General features: G+C 39.4%; 1 protein-coding gene and 1 long non-coding RNA gene across 7 annotated transcripts in view; both read right to left on the bottom strand.

Moving 5' to 3' along the window:
- The window catches only part of HIVEP1 (HIVEP zinc finger 1), a 116,577-nt gene that overhangs the window by 50,403 nt on the left and 40,295 nt on the right, over nucleotides 1-25,879 (bottom strand). For all 6 annotated transcript variants that reach the window (XR_004747856.1, XR_004747854.1, XM_035316107.1 and 3 more), the window contains exon 3: nucleotides 4,112-4,165. Coding sequence is in view for 4 of the 6 variants with exons in the window: in XM_035316107.1 (XP_035171998.1) it covers nucleotides 4,112-4,165 (54 nt within the window). In the remaining 2 variants the exon portion in view is untranslated. The remainder of the gene's footprint in view (nucleotides 1-4,111; nucleotides 4,166-25,879) is intronic.
- On the bottom strand, nucleotides 21,023-22,518 carry LOC118161106. The gene is made up of 2 exons (XR_004747857.1): nucleotides 21,444-22,518; nucleotides 21,023-21,225 (listed from the first exon to the last, which is right to left on the bottom strand). It is a non-coding gene; the product is annotated as an uncharacterized LOC118161106 (long non-coding RNA).

The raw sequence follows: 25,879 nt of genomic DNA on the forward strand, positions 1-25,879 counted from the left end.
CTGCTTATTCAGAAGGATGAACTTATATCCAGCAACCACAACAGCATGCAAGTCTAAACTGCAGTGAAGCTGAAGAAGACACACACATACATACACACACATTCCCAGACCACCTCTGTCTTTATACCTGGAAGACATAGCCATTGACACCACTGAGAAGCTGAATAAGGAAGCATATTCCCTGTGCTCTAGCCTTTATTATTGATTCTTTTTTCCTGTGACAGGGCAAGCAGCAATTATCCCAAATAATGTCCAGAACAGTACTCCTAAGAGAAAGAGAGCCCCCGGGATTGGTGAGTGTACAGAGTATACACTAAGCCATGAGATGGTTCCGTATCAACAATTTGTTGAATTCCAGAATCTGGAGAGACTCTGTAGAGGATCTGAAACCCCTTTCATAGGTAATCTCGGTGTTGCTCGAGTTTGTCACTAGCTTTAGTTCTCTGAAGAGTTTGAGAAGCAGAGAGATTCAGCAGTCTTAGCATCATTGGTGCCAAGTACTGAGACAAACAGGAGAGTACCACTAGTCCTAAAGAACACTATAGCAGTGCTGGTGGAGCTGAACTTAGGACTACTGTGGTAAGCAGAGAACTGCTGCAATGGATAAAGATGAAAAGAAATGCTTACAGCGCTTCATATTGGCCTTCAGTGGCTGAACTGGTTCTGGGGATGACCAAATCAGAAGCCTCTGTGGTAACCACAAGGATCTGAGAGGACTTGAGTTTACCAGTCTGGAAGGGAGAAGACAGAGAGACTTTCTTGTGATGGATTTCTTAAGAGTATGGACAGTGGTAGATCAAAGTCAAAGCAGTCAGATTCAGCTAACTGCATTCCACAGCCCATCATACCCAGGGTCCCACATCAGAAAAATCTTTCACTGCCTTCTCAAGGCAAAATTTTCTGTCATTGAAGCTTATGTTGAAGCTTTAAGGGACACCACACGGAGCACTCAGTGGGAACACCTTCTCTGTCACACCGACAATACCCAGAGTTAGAGAAGCAAAGCTTCTCCTAGTGAAAATTTATAGAAGCAACTGGACAATTAAGAAGAAATGAGTCAGTAGAAGAATTACCCATCTTATACTTGCACCAAGCAGGAAGAAGGATGGAGCTAAGCATGGCCTCTAAAGAATATCTTTCTGGTCTCAAGTGACAGGCCATTTCTATATCCATAATTAGAATGTATTTGTGGACTATCACTCCAAAAATAAAAAAATAGATCTTCCCATTACAACTTCATACTATATAACTGAATTCTGCAAACTTCAAAACTGTCTGCTCATTTACTGTCTCCTCTGTGTTTAACAGAGACCTGTTTCAATTTGCACTTAATTGGATTATTGCAGCTAATGGAAAAATGAGATGTGTTAAATACATAACTTTTTGTAGTCAATTGAATCCAACTTAAAACCCATACATGTATAAAGTTATGACTGATCAGTGCACAATACTAGTCAGCAGAAAACGCAGAATGGTAAACTTACAGGAAATTCCTAACTACAAATATGCTAAGCCATTGCCAGCTTCAGTTCTGACAGGGCAGTTGTTAACTTGTGATAAATTCCACAGAATTCTCTATTCATTTCAGATAGGAAATAGACAAATCTAAGTTGATCTAGATGAACTGAAAGGCAAAGGAAGTGAACATGTAAGAAAAACATACAACCATTCTTCAGGTGAACCTGTAGACACTGTGATTTAAAATACCTTACGTGAACATGTTCACATTTTTATTTGTTTAGCTCAAAACACTTATTTTAATTTTTTTCCTGGCCTTCAAACAAATAATTTACTTCATGTTACAAAGAAACCCATTAGATATTTAAGAAACCAAAGAATATAGAAAAGAATGTTTCTCATTCAAAACGAAAAATGAAAGTGTTGCCTTACTATCTCAGTTATTTCTGTATAAATTTTGTATGTTAAAAGTAGTTTTTGACTACCAGCCATGCAAACTTAGGTTAGGAGCCAAAAATTAAGCTATGACCTTTCTGATTTCTGCGACCCTGAAAGATGAGTGCTATCACCACATAAATCTTAGCAACTCAGTCCATTCCAGAGCACTCCACACCACTTTTCAATGCACACTGGGTAAGGTCTCTTCATTTGTGCAGGACTACAAAGATGCTAGTGAGACACAGGTATGAACAAAGCCCATGAAAATAGGGGTTAATCTTCAGCTTGAACATGTCCATTACAAAAATAATCCAGAGCAATATTACTTCTACAAGATGAACATGAACAAGGGCAGATGGTAATACTTTACACACCAAGTTTTTATGTTTAGATGACAATGTCACTTGCCTATGATCCACTAAGCAAAAATATGTCACTACTATTCAGTGGAAGTTCTAGTTTGTTGGAAAGGTCCTAGTTTGTTGGAAAATCTCTGTAAATGTTTAAAGAGCTGCTTTAACAACATAGCCACTTGTTTTTTTTTTTTTTTTTTTTTTTCTTCTCCTTCACTTTTTTCAGCTGTAGAGCAATATCATAGTCTTGGTGCCCACTCAAGACACCCTCTATGAAACCCTCCCTTGAGAAAATTACCCCAAACATGAGTCTGGAGAAAAGAAAGCTTAGTGGGATATGGACAAGATTTATGAAATCACAAAAGCAGTGGGTAAGGTGAATATCAAACTGCTATTTAACAAATTTCACAATGCTTGAACCAGCAAACACCTGTTAGAGGTAGCAGGAAATGGGGGGGGCGGGGGGGCGCCGCTAAAATAACGTACTTTTTAATGCAACTGGTAGCAAATTTCTACCATTTGCTGCTAAAGAATACTAGACGCAGACAGCACTGAAAGAAAAATATAATGGTAACAGGTCCATAAATGTCCAGATACTAAAGGGATAAGGCAGACATCCCATTGTGTGTGAACAGCCTAAGGGGAATGGACTGCAGAAAGTGGAAAAGCTTAGATGCTGTCCTTTAACCAGTATGTCCTATTGCCTATGCTGAAGGCAGAATGCTGGGACAGAGGGACCCTGCTGATATCCAGTATGGTGTTTCTTATGCTCTATTATGTTCAGAAAGTTGGGAAATTCATTGTTTCAAAAGGTAATAAACTTTGATTCCAAGACAGAACATCAACAATTTACAATGCTGTTCACAGATGTGTCACAAGCCAGAAGGACAAATCACTGCAAGAGCAGTGAATGCCTAGAGAAAACAACACAAAGCAGTGAAATGTGATACTTATAGAGGAAAATGGATCATGCTGGATCCAGTAGCCTGAGGGAGGTGAAGCTGCTGCTCCATGCCTCCAGCTCCAACCAGCAGCAAAGCTTAAAATGTATTCCCAGCACATACACACACACAGAACACACATATACACCACATACATATATATATGTGGCTGGACATGCCGATATGAGCCCCCACGCTGTTCCCTTGCACCCCCTCATGTTTCCCACATCCAGGCAGCAACCCCCCTTAGTCCAAAAGGTGACCTGTGGAGCTCATCCTGATGGCTCATGGTGTTGTGATGGGCCTGGGGATAGCCTGGTCAGAGATTATTTGGGATGTCCCCTGCCCAGCCCTCATCTCTTTGTGCTCTTTTGTGGATACACATACAAGCTTTATCACATAAAAGCTAACAGGTACTCCAGCAGTCAGCCAGCCTTGAAATACAATGACTTTCCACTAGCTTTCTAAGCCCTAAGATACAGAATTAATCTGTCACAGGTCATCTGTTTCTTAAAATAGCCTGTGAGGATCAATCTGTTTTCAGCATCTGTTAGAAATCATCATATGTTGCTTGTCATAAACCAAATATGGTTATTAACGATTAGGTAAATCATATTATGAACCAACCTGTTAGTAGAGGGCTTTAGTCAATAACTTGCACAGTCTCTACTGCAACAGCTTTAGCAGCCTTATCAAGGTCAATGCAGCTACTCAAGCGGTTAAAACAAAGCATTTGTGTCTCAGCAAAATTGGGGTGTTATAGATCACAGCGCCTGACCTGTAGATACACATTCCCTGGGCCTCACCCAACGCCCATGGCCCAGTGGAGTCTTTTCACTGATGTTGGAAGGCTTTGCATCAGCCTATACAATAGCAAAATATTTTTCCTTTTTGCTATTTCATTTTGGTTTTGTTTATTACCTCTCTGTTGGTCTTCTGTTCCATTAAGTTGTTTTTGTGCTTCTTCAATTTTGTCTGCAAGAAAGAGAAGTCATTACTAAAATATATTTTAAAAAATGCAAGTTTTGATAAAATCATTTACTGAAGTCTGTCTTGAACTATCTGTTTATATTGAGGAGTAATACCATTCACATGTAAATACGCAGCACATTATAAGTAATACTGCCATATAAAATTTCATCATGTTTTACCAGCAAGGCTATTCACATGTTAAATTACACAGAACTGCAGAGAGAAAAGCAATGGATCTGCAGTCAACAGCTAATCCCACTGTAGCTTCATACCATCAATAATAATTTATGCAGTCAGGGGATTCATCAGAATAGGTATTACTGTGCATAACAGGGTGTTTTAATACATTTCTGAAAAGTGCTGTTAGAACAAGGCAATGCAGCATTAAGCATGGCGATACAGACAGCAAATAGGATTTGATACATGAAGTGTCAGAGCCAACGATGCCACAAGGGAGCAGTGGGGGATGAGCAGTAGCCCCACACTAATTCCTCTGCAAAACTACCCATCGTTCATACTCACAGTAGGAGCAAAAAGCAGCCTCAAGCCTTTAAGCTCGCTCTGCTGTTAGCACAATGCCTGCTGCCCCCAAACTCACGTGTGCAAGAGAGGGAATTGCATTTCCACTGATGTTGCACCATGGATCTGGCTGAGGGGGTGAACCTCAATCCGTGTATGTCTGTTTATGTGTAGAGCAAGAAACAAGAAAATGCGCAGCTAGAACAAATGAAAACTTGAGCCACATTTCTTTTTGGTAGCAAACAGTCCTTTGGTATGTACCAGGGAAAAGAGGTCATGTTGATAAGGAGCAGTGGCATGAGGACAGGCCAAGCCTCACACTGCACCATGGCCTGACTAACCAAGACCTAAGCTTGGAACGTGGCTTTCAGACATCATTGGTCATTTCCCAAAATACACATGAAAGCTTTTTTGGGGGTGCAGTTTTTTTAAAAAATAAAATTGAAAGAACAGAACAGAACTGCAATCACCCTAAACCTCTCTGACTGTACTGGTATGGTTTGGGAAATACCAGGCTTCCTGGCTAAGGAGGAAGACGGGCCTGCAAAGGCTTCACCTCTTTGTTCACTGGTGCAGAGGCTGGGTTTCGCTCTGACAATTTACTCACCATCCCTATGCAATGCAAGGTTTCTAGAAGATGGTCCTTTCTTCAACAGACTTAAAATCAGTGGTTTTAAACAACTTTTCTAATATTTATGAGCTAAACCACTGAAAGATGTTGGAATCATTTGTTCACAGTTGGGAAAACAATTTCAGACTTCATTATATTCTCAGTAGGACTAAAGAACTGTAACTAAACTCCTTTTCTCACCAATGCTGGGTAATTTCTCTCCTGCATCCAAAGAATACAACAGACTGACCCACACACATGGTTACCGACCAGGCTTCCAGAGCTAAACCAAACTGAGCTGCTGATGAGAAAGACTACCCCCACAATTTTAAAAGCCATATGTCTTCCTTTTTCCTCTGGGGTTAGCAAGAAGTACGTATGTATTTAAAGCAAAGTTTTTTTTATATATGCAGCATCATCTTCATATTTATATATGCAGCATTCACTGGCCGCTAAACACAAAACATAAGTGACCCAGAAGAACAACCCTTTGCTAGCTCATCACCAACCCTGTTACACAGACTCACTAAATCACTCAATTCAAGTCTTCACTGTTGGACAGTTTTCTGGATTAAGCTACTGCTGAAATACTGTATGCATCTATACTTTTTATTATTAATATTGAGAAAGAGTTGTAAATGACAATTTTTAACAGAAAGAAAACAAAGCATCTTTTATAAACACATGCCACTAATGCTATTAGAAAAAAATGCATCTAACAGTCTTACACTGTTTTCCTACAGATTAGTTCTTTATAGAAAGGTGATGGAAAAAGCTGCTTACAGAATTGTACAATACCTGATGAGCTACATGAACACACCAGAAAAAATAAACATAGAAGAATTAATGCAGATTTACCAAAAAGCAGCAAGCAAAACCACAGACTGGCTATCAAATTCATATACCCTCTGTTTAGAAATATATCTAATATATAAGATGCAGTGTTTAGCTCTTGAGAGGATGTGAACGATTTGTCACCAAAATATTTATAAACAAGCACACAGACAAATGCAGTCTAATTATTAAAAGAATTACCTGCATACTTTACATAGATGGTAAAATAAATTCAAGTGTTTAAATTCACAATCATTCTATTTTATAGGGAAAAATTAGTTACATATTTTAGAAGTATGCAACATTAAATTGCCAGAAAGATAAAGTATCTTGATCTCCTAAACTCAATTATCTCATTTAAATTAAAAAAAAAAAAAAAAGAAGAAGGAAATAAGAAAATAAAGGAGTTTCTATCAGAAATTCCCAACTGCTTCTCTGTCAGACTGTAATCCCAAACAAAAAACCACAGATAACAGAAATAATAACTAGGTAACCATATGCTTCATACGCAGCCAGAAAATCTTCTACACTTCCTGCATCTCCTTAAATCTTTTCCTCAGTGAGTAACATCAATTGCATACATGTCTTTCTACCTGTAGAAGTATCTGTGCAGAAGAGTTTCAAGCACCATGCACACTGCAAAATGTGAATATTGCTTCTGGTAACTGAGGGAGTGGCTGTGGCAATCCATCAAGCAAACACAAAAACAGCAAGCAAAGACCTGAACAGAGAGGGCACAGCCCCAGGAATGGGACTTTGGTGGCAAGTTGGGCAAGGTCTGCAGAGTTGTAGCCATGCACAGAAATGCCTTGCAAGCCCCTGCTGCCACAGCATTGCTAAATCTTGGCCGAGACCAGATACTTCCAATTTTGATAATATATGTAGTACAGGTACTAACAGAGGTCTATGTGCTTGCACCTTCATTGGGCACAACATCCTTGTAATGATACTTACCAGGTAGCTGCCCCTTCTCATTAGGACACAGAGGCATTTTTCACAGCCCAGTGCTAAATCTGGATGAGTGCTAAATCTGGTCTGTGTTTTACAGTTCCAGACGCTACATTGGTGGCTGCCTCCTAGAATGGTTCATGATGGTTTTAGCCTCGAGGGAAGAACTGGGTTACTCCAAAACACTGTTGGCTCAAAGGAAGGAGTGGGTTACCCCAAAACACTGCAGAGAAGGAGGGAAGAGCATGGAGGTAAATGAGCTACTCACTGAAGTTAAACCAAAATGCGTCTTCCCTTCGTTCTTCTGAAAACTCACAAGCATACCAAAAATAACTTGCTGAGTAGCAGAGCATTTATATCATCTAGTCATTTCCCTCCCTTTTGTCTCTTTTAATTAGCCTTAGGTGAAACATTTTCAGGCAAATTATTTCAAATAATGTACCCTTTCTTTCATAATTGCATTATAGATTCTCTAACAGTAAACACCTTTGAAAACTCTTCTTAAACAAAAATACCTTAGTCAAAGATTATCTTGAAAAACCTAGGAGGAACTGAAAGCTGCAAAGTCCACTGTCCATTCAAAATAATATCAGGAAGTAACATTATCTGATCTAATACTCACTTAACTTTGATTTAGCGGCCTTTCAGTTTTAAACTCACAGTACTGAAGTCTGATCTGAAATTCTACAAAGGAGACATTTGTGTATCACTAGAATACTATCTACTTTTACTAGGATAACAGAATATTACTTTTGGAAATTTCTGGTACATTGCAGGTACAGCACCCTCTTTATTGTTCATACAATGACACAACAGTGCCTAGCTGAGCTGTAGGCTTCTTGTAAGACACATTCTAGTACTGCCAGCAGATATCTTTCTGAGCGGCACACATCTAGAAGCAAACGATGACCATGTGAAGACACACTCTCACTTAAGGCAGGACACTTCTCATTAAGTGCTCACGAGAGGTGAGCAATAAGAAAAGGAAATTGCGGTGCATCCACCAAGTTTTGCTGGAGGTATTTTTAGGATGACTCAGGAGTAAGGCCTGGGAGTTCGTTCTTTAACTAAAGCGAAGAAAAGCAGACAAAAGGAGAACAACGATGCCATACATCACATTGCACATCACAGAACCAACTCTTGGTTATCAGAAGCAGGTGCATACCACAAAAAAAAAAAAAAAAAAAAAGCACAGGTAATACAGCATAATAGTAATATATAATGTAGCAAAACAACATGGGTACAAGATAGAGGGAATAAAAGTCTGTGACTACCTGTGAGATGCAGCAATTCCCAAGAAAGCCTGGCTGTAGCTGCAGGCACCTGTGAACTGCAGCACAGGATGAGCACTACTAACCTCTCCAGCCTCCAGCTGTCCGTCTGTCCTGACTGCATTCAGCCTACTGCCCCGCAGCAAGACACTTCAACTATTTTGCACCAATTATGCAATATTGCAATCCAAGTCCAATCCAAGCTCTGAATGCAACTTGCTCAGAAGCATTACCCTGCCACCACCATCATAACCCATTCAAACAAGTACAGCTGCATTTTTATTAGTGTTTGCAGCAACAGAATGACTTTTTTTAAACTCAAGTATTAAAGCTTTTCACACTATTGTCCAATACAGCTCTCCCAACAGGTGTATACTCCATGCAAATTCCAGCAAATTCCTTGGGGTTTTAATATCTAATGTCGTGCTTTCTAGGAATGCAAGGAAGTAGATCTGCACACAGGAAAAGATGCTTGCTGTTTTACATGCCTCCTGCTGTGGAAGATCATTAAGTGGACACCAATAGAGTTAGTTTGAGAAGGTAGTGCTGTGGTGAATGAAAAATAAATGCAAAATTGAACCAGAATTTTCAACAATTTACATTCTCTATTCTTGATATTCATCAAGGATATAATCTCACAAATTTAACTGCACACACAACAAATAGAATGTAGACCTCGGGTTGTTTTTTTTTTTTTTTTTTTTTAAGACATCAACATATATGAACATAAACATGCTAACATGTAGTAGAAGTGCATTAGGAATTTTCATTTTACACATGAGAAATTTTAAAGGCCTTACTTACATGATCAGCTAAGAAAAAAAAAAAGGGTTTAGGATTTTTGGAAAGGAAAGCCCAAATACTGAAAAGCATGAGGTTTGAAAAATATGAAACCAGTAACTTCTGACAGCAGTTTAAACTGCAGCAAATGTAATCTTCCATAAAAAGAGAGTGCACTAAATTGCACACTGTTGCAGGCAAGGCCGGTAAGATGAAGGACACGGAAAAGGGATGGAGAAAACACGAGGCCCCTCTGTTTTTTCTGTCTCTCAGGGGCACCTGTCAATGCAGGAGAAGCATGCCCTGCACATGGAGTGGGAGGGAGGGCTGGCAGCAGCAATCCTGGCTGCAAGGATGAGCTCATCCCTGAGCAAGTAGGTGGAAGAGCTGGCAGAAGATAAACCAGTTGCACCGAGGATTCCTTTGATGGCCCCAAATTCCCACCGCTGCCTTCCTGCTGCAAAATTAAAACCTGAGGCTGGCAAATGGCAGCAAAAAGACATTTCACAAAACCTATATGACATTCAAATTTAAATCTACTTTTAATTAAAAACCATTCCTCTGTCCCCAAATGTTTCTTTTTTCTCATTTAATGAGGAATGTTCAGGATTAAAAGGAAAAGATCAGATGAGGCAAAAGCAGTCCCTACATCTTTTTAATTTTATAGTGTGGGAACCTGACACCTTCTGGCACACGTTCTGTTTCATGGTTTCTCCTTTCCAGCTTGGGGCTTGGAGAATCAAAGCCCCAGGGCTCAGTGGGTTACTGAACACAGGCTGAGCATGACAACTGATAGCAGTGCTGATCCCACCCCACCACAAACACAAGGTGAAACGATTAAATCCCATTTTGCCAGGTGGTACTGTGTTTGAAGGTTGATCATGAAGATGTAAAAGAGGGGAAAATAAAGATCTCCTAAAAATTGGGAAATGCGAGTTTAATGCTCTTAGCAGCTTGTGGGAAGTTGCAGGGACAGCTGTCATTTTAAAAACTATGAACTTTTTTTAATAAAAAATTCTGAATGAGATTTAAAACATCTTAACGTGTTCTACTAGTCATTATAACCTTCACTGATGACCTATTTCATCAGTTTTTCAGGAAAATTTTACGCATTTTCATTTTAACTTTGACTGCTCATCATAGTCCCTGCCATATACAATTATTTGCACCTAAAAATTAAAAACTGATGATAGATTCTTTTCATAACCCCCTTAAAAATAGAAGATAAAGATCCTTCTATTACTTTTTCATTTTAACCAGAAAAAAGCCTGCATATTTCAAAATACAATCTGTAAATAGGATATTAAATTAATATCACCAGTGTACAATTATACTATATATAGATACAATAAAGCACTCAATATAGAGGTTATATATAAATTATGTATATAAACAGCTCTATCCTTGTTATCACATACGTATTACTTAAGCACAGCAAGGACTCCTGATGAGACTGACAGGGTGTATGCGCATAAATTACATACACACTTCACATAGGAACCCAAGCTGAGTCGCTATTGCAGAATTTCCAACTATTCGGGACGTATTTTATTATGCAGCATTGAAACTTATCAAAAGCTGAGCACACAAGGGTCATGGTGGGGAGGATTTTTGGATGATCATTTCCTTCCAGAAGGATGTAGAACAAAGGAGACACCTCAGTAACTGTCTAGCCCAGAGGTGGGCAGCTCTCTGGAATGGTTAGCTGCTGCTAGGCATCTTTCCACCCACTTTTACTTCTGCAATACACGTGAACCCTGACCAGGGAGATAATTCACTTACACATTGTTTCACTTCTGTAACAAACTAGAAACAGTACTGATTGCATTTACATTTGCATGACTTCTAATCAGTCATCTAGCAAAATAATTACAACATTGCTATGCTGATGTCTAGCGCATTGTTCTGCGCAGCCAGATTCTACCTATTCACCTAGGACAGGGTGATTGCTATCACTGCAATCTGCTTAATAATTATTTAAGAGCCTCTAGGGTATTTATTGTTCCAGGCTTCATTTCAGCTTTATGCTTTTTTCTATACCTACCCCAGTATTGGGGTTAAAAGTTAAAGTAAAATTTTAAAGCTGACAAGTTGCTTTAGCTCACCACCTTTCCAAGCTGCTGCCAGAGCACCTTCAGGCCTTCTATACCGAGGCAGGTCCCTCTCCTTTCTCCCCCAGTGGGTTCACTGTCCTTTGATCTCGTGCCCCAAAACTAGAAAAAACGTGTTTTTCATTTATTATTTTTTTTAAAGCCTAACACAAAGATTAAATGAATGCCAGTGAAACCCCTGCATGTTTTTTTTTTCTTCAAATTTGCCACTCACCAGAAACATATGTAAAAATAACACGAGGCACAAAAGATTTCTTTAATTTCTATACTGTCTCAAATACAGACTATACCAAAGAAGCAATTAGTTGAGCCAGCCACTCCCCAGCCAAACAGGGAACAATGGTAATTAAGCTTTCTGGTACTGTACCCAGCTTTGCAGCTGCTGAGGGAGCGCTTACCAAACCCAGCAAGGAACAGAACTGGTTCAACAAGTAGAGCAACAAGAAAGCTTGTGTTTCATCACCTAAAACAATAGCTCAGAGACTTTCTTCAACTTCTCTGAAGGGTCAAACTGCTCTTTAATTTCTCCTTCTATTTCTGGAGGTCCTCAAGCACTACCAAATTTACAAGGCAGGAATCATGCAAATATATAAACTTAGCACTCAGGAGCCCAGAGCACCAGCAACACTGTTAAAAACACCTTAGTCTTATTGGGCTTAGCATGCTTTAAAAATGATCTCTTTACTGAGATCCCAAAACCTTGATTGATAGAAATGGTGGAAAAGATTAGATCATTAGGAGGACTTTAGATTTTGAATTTGTTATAATTATCAGATATGAAGTAAATAAATAGTACCAGTGGCTATGAAGAAAAAGCAAAAACTAAATATATTTGATGAGGTTCAAAAAAAAAAAAAAAGCCTTTCATATGGTCTCCACATTAGCAATGTTTTATTTGCTTTTTGACAGCTAACAAGTATAGAGTTCACTTCTCCACACAAATATATGACCTCAAGATCTCATGCCTGAGTGTAATCTAGCAACTCAATTTAAATGCAAAGTTAGAATATTTTTCCTACGGATATCACTTTGCATTTATCTGCACTGGATTTCATTTGTCATTTTATAACCAAATTTAATTTTTAAATGCTTTGCATTTCGTTTTACAACTCCATCTTTACTACCACGGGTAACTCCATCAAATCAGCAGTGCTGTCACTTCACTGTTCATGCCCTTTCCTGGATCACTCAGAAGAACTGGAATTGACAGATGCACATTTAAATTAACTACAAAATGGCAGGCAGCATTTGTCTGCTATGGAACAGGTAGAGACTGTGAAACATATAAGTATCAGCCTCTCAATGAATTTACACACAAGAGGGGTTTGGGGGGGGGGGGGCCACGTAGAGGGAGCTTACTCAATACTCTTTAATCTTACTCAATCTTTAAAACCCACCCTCTCCTAATTTCTTTGTGCCTTCACCAGACAGCTCAAAGAACATGCCTGTGGTTTGTCCCACCGTCACACTGCCCATCCATCCCTTACCAAACTCCAGCATCTTCATAAATTTTCCTTTTAACTGAGCTGGCTCTAACAGTCTGTGGTCTTCTTCTACACAAATGTCCAGTCGGCTCTGCTCCGTCCTTTCTTCTGCCCAACCTCAATGTTGCTTTCTGAGGACATGTCAATACCTGCTTCTCCAAAAAACATCTCAACTTTAAATTCTAAGCGATTTGGTAAATTCACTTTGAACATTGCTGCAGAATCACACTCGCCTTCACATTCAAAAGCCCTCTTTAGTACTACTATGCATTAAATGCAAAGTTAAAGCTTTCCATTATTCAAACTAACATATTTATGTTTTTGCTTGCTTGTTTTTCCGAGAGTTTAACAGGACTTAATGTTACACACTGAAGTGTATGAATCAAACTTATGTCCACTCAGAATGACATCAGTGGGTCTTACTGCTGAAAAAACAAAGCATCTAAAAAATCCACAATTAACTTCTTACACTAGATATTGCTCAGCTGTGGACTTCTAAAGTTTGTCTATCCAAAGTAACTTCTATTTTTGTCCCTTTTTTCCCTTAAATGCTGCATGAAATGTTATGAGCTGTAGCTTTAAAGTGGAAAAACAACAACACGTATTGGACTGGCAAAAAGCAAAATGCTTTGAAAACTGGTCAAGCTACAAGCTGATGCAGGATCATGTGTACCTGAAATACAAACTGAAGGCACAAAGATACGATGCTCTCTTGTTAGCAGGGTGCTCTAGCCACTAACATGGTATTAGCCATTCTAAGAGGCTTACCCACAGAAACTTGCCATGGGGAGTTCATGTTTGCTTCTCCAGGCAAACAATTAGACCGCAGATGTCAATTTTGAGGATGAAAACGTGATATTCTGTTCAGGAACACTGCATGGGGTGCCTGGGTTTGGGGATGCAGACACTAGCACAGCAGAGGTGAAGCCCAGACATGGGAACTCCCCCAGACCCACGACACAACCTGCAGTGCCCTCGGGCGCTTCTTCAGCAATCTGCTTCAAGGAGCAGAATGGCTCCAAATAAAAAAATATAGGTCAAGCAGGAGGAAGAAGAGAGAATTAACTAAAGAAAATGAAAATCAGAAGGGAAGTTGTGGGCAGATTAGCCTAAATCATCCAACTTCGCCAGACATATCCCTAGCTACTACTTTGGGGAGAAGGTAGTAATTTGGCAGACACATGTAGAGGAAATCAGGTATCAGGGAGGAGTTCTGTGCTGAAAGGAAACAAAAATGGTTCATGTGTTCACCAATACATCTCCCGCAGATCAGGACAACCTGAAATTAGAAACAATGCTGCAGCTTTTTTATTTTACTACCTTCAAGAACCATTAAAAACAAGTTGTTATGAAGTAACCACTCACTCGTGAAAGTTGTTGGTGGTAAAAGAAATCTGCTGTGTGCCCTAGATTCTAAGCAGCACCAAATCTGAAGAAAAAACAGGAAGTTTTCTCCCTTCTTCTCTCCCCAAGAAATAAAAGGAAGTAGGCTGAACTATCTTCTTGGCATTCCTTCTTTGATTATCTCCAAGATACCCTTGAACAACAAAGAAGCTCTTGGAGAAAAAAAATAATGGAACACTGACACTGCAAACATAGTTCATTAATTTTTATACAAAAAGCTACTTATTACAAGAAACTAAGAAAGCTTCATTTAGTAAATAAAGAATAGGAAGCAAATTATGGTAGTATTACTTCATAGCTATTTAAGTGCATTATTAATAAGCTAACCAGTATTTTGAAAAACAAAGCAAAAACTCTATAGGTCCATTCACATTATTTACCGTTTTCACCACTTCATAAATAATCCCAAATGAAGTGCAGTTCCTATTCCTGTGACAAAGCACTACGGTTTTTTAAAAAACAAGTAAAATCTAAACTGAAACAAACCTAGCTCTCCGCCCCTCCTTTTCCTGGGTACACTGGGGAATTTTTTTATTTTTATTTTTATTTTTACCAGTTGCAAGTTTAAGGAAGATAACTAACTAGCTGCTTCTCAGACACCCACAAAACGATGACATGATGCAATCTGAACACCACCCTCTGTGTTTTTGCCTTTTTCACTTAGCACTCAAGCTCCACGTTGTATTGTCTGATTGTAGATGAGGGGGCAGTGAGGAACACGTGGCAGGCAGCCACAGCACACTGTGTCAGGAAGCAAATGATGGAGCTTGGCAAGCCCTGCACCCAATTGTACATCCAGGGACTTCAAGTCCTCACAGAGCTTTTGTCCTTCAACAAGAAGGTTTTGCAATTGTTAGTTCTGTGCCACGTGGAAAGACTTGCATCTGACTTTTTAACTCATTTACATTATTATTTTTGTTGTTGAAACAATGGCTTCTGTAAAATATGGTGAGTGGGAGAAGAAATTAGAATGTGCTACTTAACTGAAACAATGAGAATTCAAAGCCACTATAATATTCTGGAAATACTTCCTGGTTTTCTTTTTAATATGCCTGTTTCAACATTTTCTCAATAGCAATAACATTCATTCCTTAGGAAACAACCCCAAATTTCTAAAACTATTAAGCTTTTAAATGGTCACAGAATCACAGAATTGTAGGGGTTGGACCTCCAGAGATCATTAGATCTCCCCTCCTAAAGCAGGTTCCCTAGAGCAGGTTGCTCAGGTAGGCATCCAGATGGTCCCTGAATATCTCCAGAGAAGGAGATTCCACTACCTCCTTGGGCAGCCTGTCCCAGTGCTTCGTCACCCTCACAATGAAGAAGTTCTTTCGCATGTTGGTGCAGAACTTCCTGTGATCCATTTTGTGGCCATTGCCACTTGTATTGTCCACACAAACCACTGAAAAGAGGTTGGCCAAATTCCTCTGTCTCCCAAATATGCCCCCCTCCTTTTTTTTTTTTTTTTTTAATAGTTCTGCTAAAATAACTTTCCACTCAAACTTTCCACATTTCCTGCCAAAGGAAGAACAACTGAGACAAAAATAATGCATGGTTAAAATGGTAAAGTAAAATAATGAAGCCAACAAATGGCATCTGCACTGTAGAAATTATACTCTGAAATTCTTTTTCATTTTTGCCTCCTCTGAAGATCATAGATCAGCTTATACTTTGAAGCATCTACTTAGCAGAAATCACAGTAAGTAGGAAAACACTGAACACGTGATTTTCTATTTCTTTTCCCTTATGAAAAAAAAGTCAGACACTATCTTACAGGTAGCAAAAACTAATAAAAAATACACTTTTACAGCAGATAACCTGTTGCTTTCTCACCTTTGGCAGTCTTTCTGTCGAGCTTCTCATTCTCTGTGGTTACAATTGATTATCACAAACCAAATTTATTTTTTTTATTGTATGCTTCAGGATTAATTATTCAGGATTCTTATTTAGTCAGCTACTCAGCTTTTGGATTTTGTTACTCCAAAAACAAAACAAAACAAAAAACACAATAAATACTCTCAACTCAGATGAAGTTTATGATTTGGCAGTTTAATTACCTTAGTTTTCATTTGTTTTATCCCATTTACTAATTGCTTCCAAGTGTTTTAAACTTTGACTGTTTTATTTCTAAGAACTTAGAGAAATTAAGTTTTATTCAAATTAAATACTTAGCAGGTATTCATTATCAACTCAAGAAAGAATTCAGTAGCAGAATTTGACCTTAATTACTAATTATCAGCTGGATGAAATTTATGCTTTCGCACTCCTGGTAGCTGATTTTGAAGATTTTGGTGGCTGCAGGTTCATTAGCTCACACATTATGGTAAACAAAAGATTTGGAAATTGTTACTCCAAATGTAGCAGAAAAGCAGAGACAAACCTCATGGCACTCACTGGAAAGAAAACCCTTCCAAAAGCACAACTGAAATATGGAAAAAAAAAAAACAATAACATATTTTCAAATTATTACAAGGACATAGTTCTGAGCATGCAAACAGTGTAAATACCTGACTTAATCCATGATTTAACTATAGTCTACTTTATGACACTGTGGGAGTCATCTCCTCATAAGACAGCAAGAGCAATGCGACGCAACCAGTATATTAAAAACCTAAGTTGTGAATTATAAAAAAATTGTTTTTACCTGGAAGGCTGTCCTAAAAGTATGCTAAGAGAAAAACCACAATCAAAGCATTGAAATATAGAAGGAAGTAAACAGATCAAATCCCTTTATCTATTTAAACTACTCACATAATTAATTTATAGCCACCTGGTACACAGCACTGAGGAACTGACCCACAGTTCTTGATGATTCTCTGAAAACAGCCACATAATGCACAGGGATCACCTGTTTTCTGCAGTTCTTTGACTGATTGCGTTGGGAAGGGACATTTGCAGATGAACAAAATGTCAGGTTGCATTAAGAAAAGATATGGACAATAATAATGTAATTATTGCACTGCTATGAGTGAGAACCATGTTCTATGCTGGCTGCCTTATCTTGAAGGCAAAAGAGCAGAAACAGAAAAAGTTCAAAGGGCAATAAAATTACTTAGGAGCCTGCTGAAGATTCTAGATGAGAAAAGTCTAAAAGATCACACCGGTTTTATTTACAGAGAAGTGAAAAAAAAATGACATAATACAGGTATATAAAATAATAAATGTTTTAGGGAAGGTCAAACCGTGCACTACTGGAAAAAAAAAAAAAAGAAGAAATTGAAAACTCATAAATCTTATTTGCAATATCAAGATGTAAGCCTTAGCAGCTGAACTTCCCACAGGCTTTGTTTAACCAATTTATCTCAACTCTCATTTCCTCCCTGCTTTGAGGCAGATATTTTAAATACATATGTTTTAGATTTAGCTTTCCCACTGCAAATGAATTCATTGATCAATTTCTGATGACATTGAAAAGACATCCTTTTAAACACAATGAGATATTGGCTTTTGGGCTTTTGCCATGAAGTACTGAAGGTGCATACAGGACAGTCTCAACACTATTATTAATAAAAACATACCGTGGTAAGGGCAAACATAATGTTCTCGACAGAGATCAAACAGTTTTCAGAGCACCACCCATCTACTAATTGCCTGGCATGAAAGTTTGAAAAAAAAAAAAAAAAAAAAAGCCACAGAACAAAACAAAACCCCAGGGTCCACAGCAATTTCTTGCAAAATTCCTCACTGAAGCACTTGCTGTTCTCTCTCCAAATCACTTTGCAAAGGGCACTCTTAAGATACTGGTAAATCAGTCTGGTTTTGCTTTACAGAAGTGAGGAAAGTGTTAAAAATAATTTTGGCTGCTTTAGACACTGACATCCTTTGTTTTGTTGAAATATGAAACAATGTCACATGTGTGCAGTACAATTTAGACTTGCCACTATCCAACAACAACTAAAGCTATTCTAAGAAACTGCCACCCAAAAAGAGGTCATTGCAGATTTACAGTAAGTTTGCCGTAGCAAAGTTCGGAGCATGTTCTCAATATTACCAAAAATGCTTGGCTGTGTCTGCTTTGGAGTGACCTGACTGTAACCACCAAAATATTACAGTAACTTGTTGCCCACTGATCCAAGCAAAAAACGACCATCAAAATAGCAATGCGAGCTTTCCTATTTTCAGCAGTGACTTTGTTGTTGTTGTCATCTCTATTGGCAGACTCCTCGGAGATCTGCTGTGTCTTACCCCATAAAAACCCTTTCACAGAATCACAGAATCATCTAGGTTGGATGAGACCTCCAAGATCACTGAGTCCAACCTCTGACCTAACACTAACAAGTCCTGCATTCACAAGACTGTCCTTGCTGAGCTGGCTTCTGAAAACCCCAGGCTCTGCCCAAACGAACTACATCCCAGACACTGCTGCGAGCAAACCCAGCAGCGACACGCAAAGCAGCACACAGGTACAATGAGGTGCAATGGTGCTCCAGAAATCAGCGTCTGTATGTAGCACATGCTTCAATTTACGTTAATACGTGACCTGGCTTAGAAGTCTCCCAATCCAAGTTTGTCTTCACATCTCGGAGGCTGCTCTGACTCAAACCAATACTAAAAGCACTGATAGACAAAGAGAGGCTCAGCAGTTTGCAAATCCAAGGGCCATCTCTCCTTCCACATATGGATACAGATGTATACATTTTTAAGGATGCGTAATTAACTATAAGAAAATAGTTCTCGGGGACCAGAAAGATAAAAGTATTCGTATCAAACGCAGAATCTTTCTCACTGTTTGCACAAATAAACCCACTGAAGTTGCTGACTGACTGGCACAGTAAACCAGATTAGTTTCTCAACATAAATCAACTTAAGCGGTCAAAAGCCGAAAAGTACTGAAGTTTCCGCAAAATTTCTTGCACATTTTTACAGACAAAGTTGTTGCCTTAGTCTGTGGAAACAGTGAATATTTTCTAATGCAATGCAAGGTTGATAATTGAAACATGGGATTAGAAATTAGAGAGCGACTGATTAAGAATAAATATGTAGGCAACACTCATTGCTTAATATGTGCTGTGCTTGGAAAATAGAATGTTACATTTGTACTGGGTCTGACTGGGATGTTAACTTTCCCTGCAGCAGCCCATACAGTGCTGCGCTCTGCACTTGTAACTAGAACAGTGGTATCACACCAGTGTTGTGTCTGCTGCTGAGAAGTGCTGGCACAGCATCAGGACTATTTCTAACCCTCCTAGGGGGTGGGCAAAAAAGTGAGAAAAAAACATCACCAGGGCAGCTGACCTAAACCAACCAAAGGGATATTCCATACCATATGATGTCACACTCAGCAATAAAAGGTGGAAAAAGGAAGAAGAGGGGAGGGGTGGGCTCTTGTTGTGAAAACATCTGTCCTCCTCCCGAACACCAGCTACATGTGTTGAGGCCCTGCTTCAAGGACGTGGTTAAACATCGCTCATTTGTGGGAAGTAGAGTAATTTCTTTCCTCTGCACTTCCACATAGCCTTTACTTGTTTTGTTTTGTTATTCCCTTTCCCCCTCCCCTTTCCCTTTCCCTTTTTTCCCTTTAGTTGAATTGTTTAATTAATATTTTCCAAATTTTGCTATGTATTTATAACCATTAAGTGATCTGTGAGAGGCACTACAATCAGACAGATCTAAGATAAAAAGGTTGGATATTAGGAAGAACTTCTTTACTGAACGGGTTGTTAGTCACTGGAACAGGCTGCCCAGGGAAGTGGTTCAGTCACCATCCCTGGAGGTCTTTAAAAGACGTTTAGATGTAGAGCTTAGGGATATGGTTGAGTGGAGGACTTGTTAGTGTTAGGTCAGAGGTTGGACTCGGTGATCTTGGAGGTCTCTTCCAACCTAGACTGTTCTGTGATTCTGTGAAAAATAAAACTCATTATCTACAAGGTTGTTCTCAAAAGTCAACTAACACATTGACATCGTAAAAAATTAACTCATCAATATGTTTTTGACATGCACAGTGTTTTTCTCTGAAAAAAATAAGCAAAGTATTAAATCCAAACTTATTCTAAACATCCCAAACTTAACTCATTTTCACAGCAAAAGCAAATTGCCATTGAAACAATCACAAGAAATACATGGAAAAGTTCCACATCCATTTAAATCTTACATGTACCCCAAGCAATGTGAGTTGTTAGGGCCTGCTCATATGCTTCATAAACTAAAAGAAGATAACTGAAAGCGTCCCTACTTAGTAAACACAGTATAACCTATAAATTATTATTATTTTTTTTTGCCCTGACTGCTTCTTTCTTTTAAAACTCCCCTAAACCACACTGGTAAGTGGGAGTTAGAGCAGGACATCATTGGTCCCTGCTTAGGATTTGCTTACTGTCTTTTGCTATTTGTCTTCCTTACTGACCCAGGAATGCAAAGCACAGACCTCTTCCAGGTGCTGCCCCTACATCTATCCTCACCCTTCCCCTCTCCTCTGCAGGCAGCACTGGGAGGGCAGCCAGAGCTGCAGCCCCAAATTTTGCTTCTACCTCCAACCCTGCCTCCGGGAAGAGCTCACCTGCGCTGTTGCAGCTGGCAACAGGAGCTGGGTGCTGAGCTGTGGAAAATGCCCACCTCACCACTTCTGCGGGGGTTAGGGGTTGTGGCTTGCAACACTGAGGAGAAAGAGCAGCTCCACAGGATAACAACCAAGACGCCTCCGAGGCCAGGTGGAGATACCCAGGACAGCTTCTCTCTTTGACAAAGCACAGAGCAAAAGCTACAACTTCTTCCCTTTCCCAGCTACTGGGGTTCTTTGGTGATGAGTGAGCTTTCTATGGTGTCTTCCTGCCAGGCTAGTTACAGGGGTGTCTTCACTTAGATAACTTCATTTCTTGACTACACAATTACCCAATACACCCAAGGCACTCCAAGGCACTTAAAAAATATATAAAAAAAAATAAATAAAATAGTTCATTTCCAGCTGGAACATTTTTTTTTATTATTTTAGTTCAAACTTAGGCCTGTAAGCAAAGCCATGCAAGTGCTCTGAATGTGGTGCACCGAGACACTCAGCTCAGTATCCCAATACATACGTATCCCAATAATAAGTATAAATTTCTTGGCTGTGTTTCCATCCCTCTAAATATGGGAACGTAGGCCGAGCTCCAGGCTTGCAAGAGACCTTGACATTCATGAGAACCTCCTCCATTTCCACCCATGCACCTTATTCCTCCTACAGCAAGTCATCAAGTTTCTACTGAACATTCTCCTAGAAAATGTAAAAGGTAGCTAGCTATGCCAGCAAGCCCCACCACAGGGAACCAACACCCCTTCTGTCATTTCACAGAGAGAGAACAGCACCAGCTATCTGACTATTTATCCTAAATGAAAGCTTTTAACTCATTTTACAAGAGAAAGAAAGTGCCAAAGGGCAGGATACAAACAATTAAAGGAGTATTTGCCCATGAAAAGCCAATGGGACATTATGTTGGGAGCTGAAGGCAGGCAGCAGCGAGACAACACACCATATTCAACTGCAGCAAGATGTAGAAAGTTGAACTCTGCATTTGAAAAGCCATCGATGAAGTCAAATAAAATACAGATCAGCCAGGCAGCATATACACAGCCCACAAGAGCGTTATGGCAAGGATGTGTACTTGCCCTGGTTTCCTTAAAATACATTCCCCCCCTCCTAACAGGCATTCAACAAGCACGGAAACCTTCATTTGGGTATGTGTTCAGGAAAAGACACAGAGCGCTCATGGTGTGAAGTTACAAATCACATCCATCATCAACAGATCTCTGCCAGGCAGCATCCAAGAGATCTCTGATCACTTCTAAGTAGAAATGGGAGGTGGCAACCCGAGTACTTAGAAACGTTAAGGAATACAGAGCACACCCCCATGCTTTTGTAGGATTATGATCCAACAGGTCCAAAGGCTGCACAGGGAAATTACTGCTGGTTGTGTCCCAGCCTGACCATGACCCTGCTGAGTGAGCTATGAAAGGGAGAAAGGTGGAGTTACCTCACCTTCTCATTTTCCCAAGGAGTCTGAAGTAATTTAAATATTTAAAATAGCGACTCTTTCACAAGCATTGCTGAATCCCAAAACCCATACCTCTGCTCAGGGTTCTATACATCATTATAAAGCCACTGTAGCTGCTGAGGTACCATTCGTTCTTTCATCCAAAATACTATTTTCAGTCATTTTACCCAAAAGCGAAGTGGTGAAATTTTATAAACATCCTGTCTTTGCAGGTACTGTAAGATAACCTGACTTCATCTCTAAGGTGCACGCTGTTACAGCCAAAAGATCCAGCACGATACACATCACTGACTGACCTGCTCCTTGCAATGCCACCTTGACTACTCTGTACTTTGCAGTAGAGCGAAGTCCAGGGGAAGAGGTCTGTTTCCACAAAGACCCAAGAGCTGCCTTCAGTCTGTACAAGAGCTTACAAGCAGAGTAGAAACTGAGACTAAGGAGACAGGTTAAAAATAACCACAACTGACGGTACAGGGATTAGTAGCAAAATGTACTCTGAAATTTTAGCTATGCATGGTTCTTTCCTCCTTTCCTTCACACCCTTCTTTGAGCATAACCCAGGCAGAAACTGCATTTTGAAAGACATCTGTTTGCCCTTGCCATTATTTCAAGTGGAAGAAAAAATGTTCATCTGTCCAAGTGAAATTAAACATTTTAATAGGAAAAAGAACAAATATGAAGCTGGCAGGATTTAAAAATACAACCTCCAAAAACCATTAATGTTTTGTGTGATCAAGAAATGTACATTAAAAATAACCACGCTACACTTCTCTTTAATGCTGTTGATCTACAAGAGAGAAAAACTCCTCAGACTTTTGTTATACTACTGATTGCCAAATACATGCAATGAGAAATGATATGCCCCCCCCCCATTGTACAAATTAATGAGACTTAAGCAAATCAAACCAAAATTTTATTTGCAATATTTTATTTCTAGTTCATATTTGAGATGGCTGGTCAAATTAAGTTCACAAAATTTTGCTTTATAAATATATCATGTCTAATTTGCATCTTTAAGTAACACTTGAAAATAAACAGTGCAACAGAAAAGCTTCCTTAAGGCATAGTGCCAGAAAAACCCAGAAGGCTGCAACAAACCACACTAATGAACTTATTTCAGGAATACCTTGTAGAGGCCAATAAGAACTGTGTTGTATTATCAAAGGGGCTTTAACTATTATACTGCAAATCCTGTCTAACAAGAAGTGGATGAAGCATTTCAAACCATATATTGCCCTTTAAAATGCCATATAAAAACTGGGTTTTAAGAAGATCAGAGGTTGGTATGTTAGTATTGGAGAATAAAATGCATTATATGGCACATTAGCCCCAGAATTATCCCCAAACCAAGTCACATGTATCCATGTATCCAAGTAACATGTATCCATAAAATCTGAGCAAAGTAAATTGAAACACGTTATGGTTGGGAAGTGCACTGTCAAGGCACACGTGCAAACTGAACAGAGCCTTAGTATCATAGGAGTCAATAATCATCAAGATACCATGGTGTTTCAAAACCCTAAATAAATTTAAATTTTATGTAGTGACCTAATAGCTATTCTCCCATACTAATATTACCAAAGGGCACAGCTGGCACTGTTTGGCTGTAGTAGCTGGCAAATCTTCTATAGCTAAAAATGGCCTAGGTTGGGCTGATGCTTCGCTTCCCCAGGAAAACTGTAGGCTTCGGTGCTGACAAGAGGGTATTGCTTAGAGGAAATGCACCAAAAACTTCTTTCCATCAGAAAATACATTACCAAAAGCTAAGATGTTTGTAGAAAATAGGAGTTTCAGCAAGTTTTATATTATGAAATATTTCTCCAGGACAGTTTCCTAAGTTCCCAACCAAAAAAAGAAAAAACATGCATTATCTAAAGCTTTGTTTCACTCTTGTTTAATCTACACAAAGAAAACCCATGTGGACTGTAAGAAGTCAAATTCAAAACAAAGTGTTTTAAATTTATAACAATTAAATACTCTAAGTTAATACCTATTTTAATTTCATATTACAGAAGCATGGCAAGTTGTGAGTTGAGATTTTAGTTTTCACATTTTAAAAAGTTGTACAGAAAAAAAGGCACAATGACCTATGAATCTAATTTCAACTTGTTTTAATTGCAGATTTTGGAATAGATTTGAAATCTATTACAATCATCTGACATACCCACAAGGAATGGTTTGGTACACACTTATTACGTGTAGATTTTAACATATGTTGTGCATTCAAATCAATTAATGCATTTGGTAATGTTCAGAGGATTCACTCTGAAAATACTCCAGTTTTAAGTGGTTCTAATAGGCATATATTTTGGTTTTTGCATGAACAGCACTGTACGCATCGTAAACCTACAAACCTAGTTAAGGATCCCAAAACACAGTGCTTTTTCTTTGTATTCCTGTCCCTCACACTTGAACTCTCTCTGTGTTTTGTGGAATAAATGTGGTGAAGCCAAAATCCTTTCCCTAACCCCACCCTCAGAACCGAGATATGCACACTACTCCTCCACTAAGACACCACCACCAAAGGACATTGAACAAGCCCACACTCTGAATTCGAGCATCTGTGGAGCAGCGGGAATCCTGGGTATCAGAAAATTGCTAACTTGTTAATTGTTAATTGTACCTCTTCACTGAAATCCAGACCGTGTTCAGACCAACTGTAAAGCTACAAAGGATTTTAAGAGAACCAGAATTTCAATGGTTCACAATTTTTTTAGGAAACCAAACATCCTGGCACAGCCCCACAATATCCATCCATCTGTGGAAACTCCCTTGTTATTACTTCCATTCCACTGAGGCAAGCGACTCTGTAAAGCAGCCAAATCTCACACAAAGGTTTGCTTCTTCACAGCTCCTCTGAAATCCCGGGGCATAGATGAAAGCAAGGACTGACAGTGTTGGAAAGCATCCAGGAACAGTGCAATGGCAGCAGGCGGCAGCAGTGTGCCTACCAGTAGCAAAAAATCCCCTGTTAGACGGAAAATGGGGAAGGGGACACTTGGTTTTGCACAATTCAGTGACAGGCAGGCAGAGGAGAACATGCAGGATGAGGCCAGGGAGGTGGGGTGAGACAGCACAGGGAATACTTACAGGAGGAAAAGCCTGGGCTCAGGAATGGGGTTAAGGAATGGTTTTGGAAAATGGAGGTTCCGTGCTGGCCAACCACAGCCTTCCCATGTGCCTCAGCTCCAACCCGCAACAACACTTTCATACTGCAGTGATTTATTGCAATGATGAATTACCGTGTGTTTCTAAGGAACACAGTTGCTGCAGAGATGAAGTCTTATGGACATATTTAGATAGTTTGCTGCCAATTGCTCACGTAAAGCATGCTCTTGAGTTAACCCATTACATACCTTCCTGAGCATCTTCTCATTTACTGCTTCCTTTTCCAATGGCACAAAGATTTAAAGGAAGATGAGTTGCTGCTGTTTCACCACATATCACTATTGCACCCAAGGCATGGGCTCAAACTCCCCCTGCCCTGAAGCACTCTGACAAGTCCTGCTAAACAGCTGGCCCAAAAGCTGCAAAAGCAGCCAGTAAGTCAAGGTGCCCAAGCATCATTCTCCTGAAACGGCCTCCTTTTCAGCAATGGACTTTCTAAAAATCAGACCCTATTAGATTGTCTCAGATCCAACCCATGCAAAGAAAGCTGCCCAAAGCCCTTTTGCAAGAACACCTGACTTCTGTACATGTCTGCTAAATACAGTGTAAGCAATTATTGCACACGCAGTACAAAATTAGGGTAGTTAGAAAATAGCCTCTTATTCTGACCTGCAGCCATTA

Source organism: Oxyura jamaicensis, chromosome 2 (genome assembly GCF_011077185.1).
Source record: "Oxyura jamaicensis isolate SHBP4307 breed ruddy duck chromosome 2, BPBGC_Ojam_1.0, whole genome shotgun sequence".
Classification (NCBI taxonomy): Eukaryota; Metazoa; Chordata; class Aves; order Anseriformes; family Anatidae; genus Oxyura; species Oxyura jamaicensis.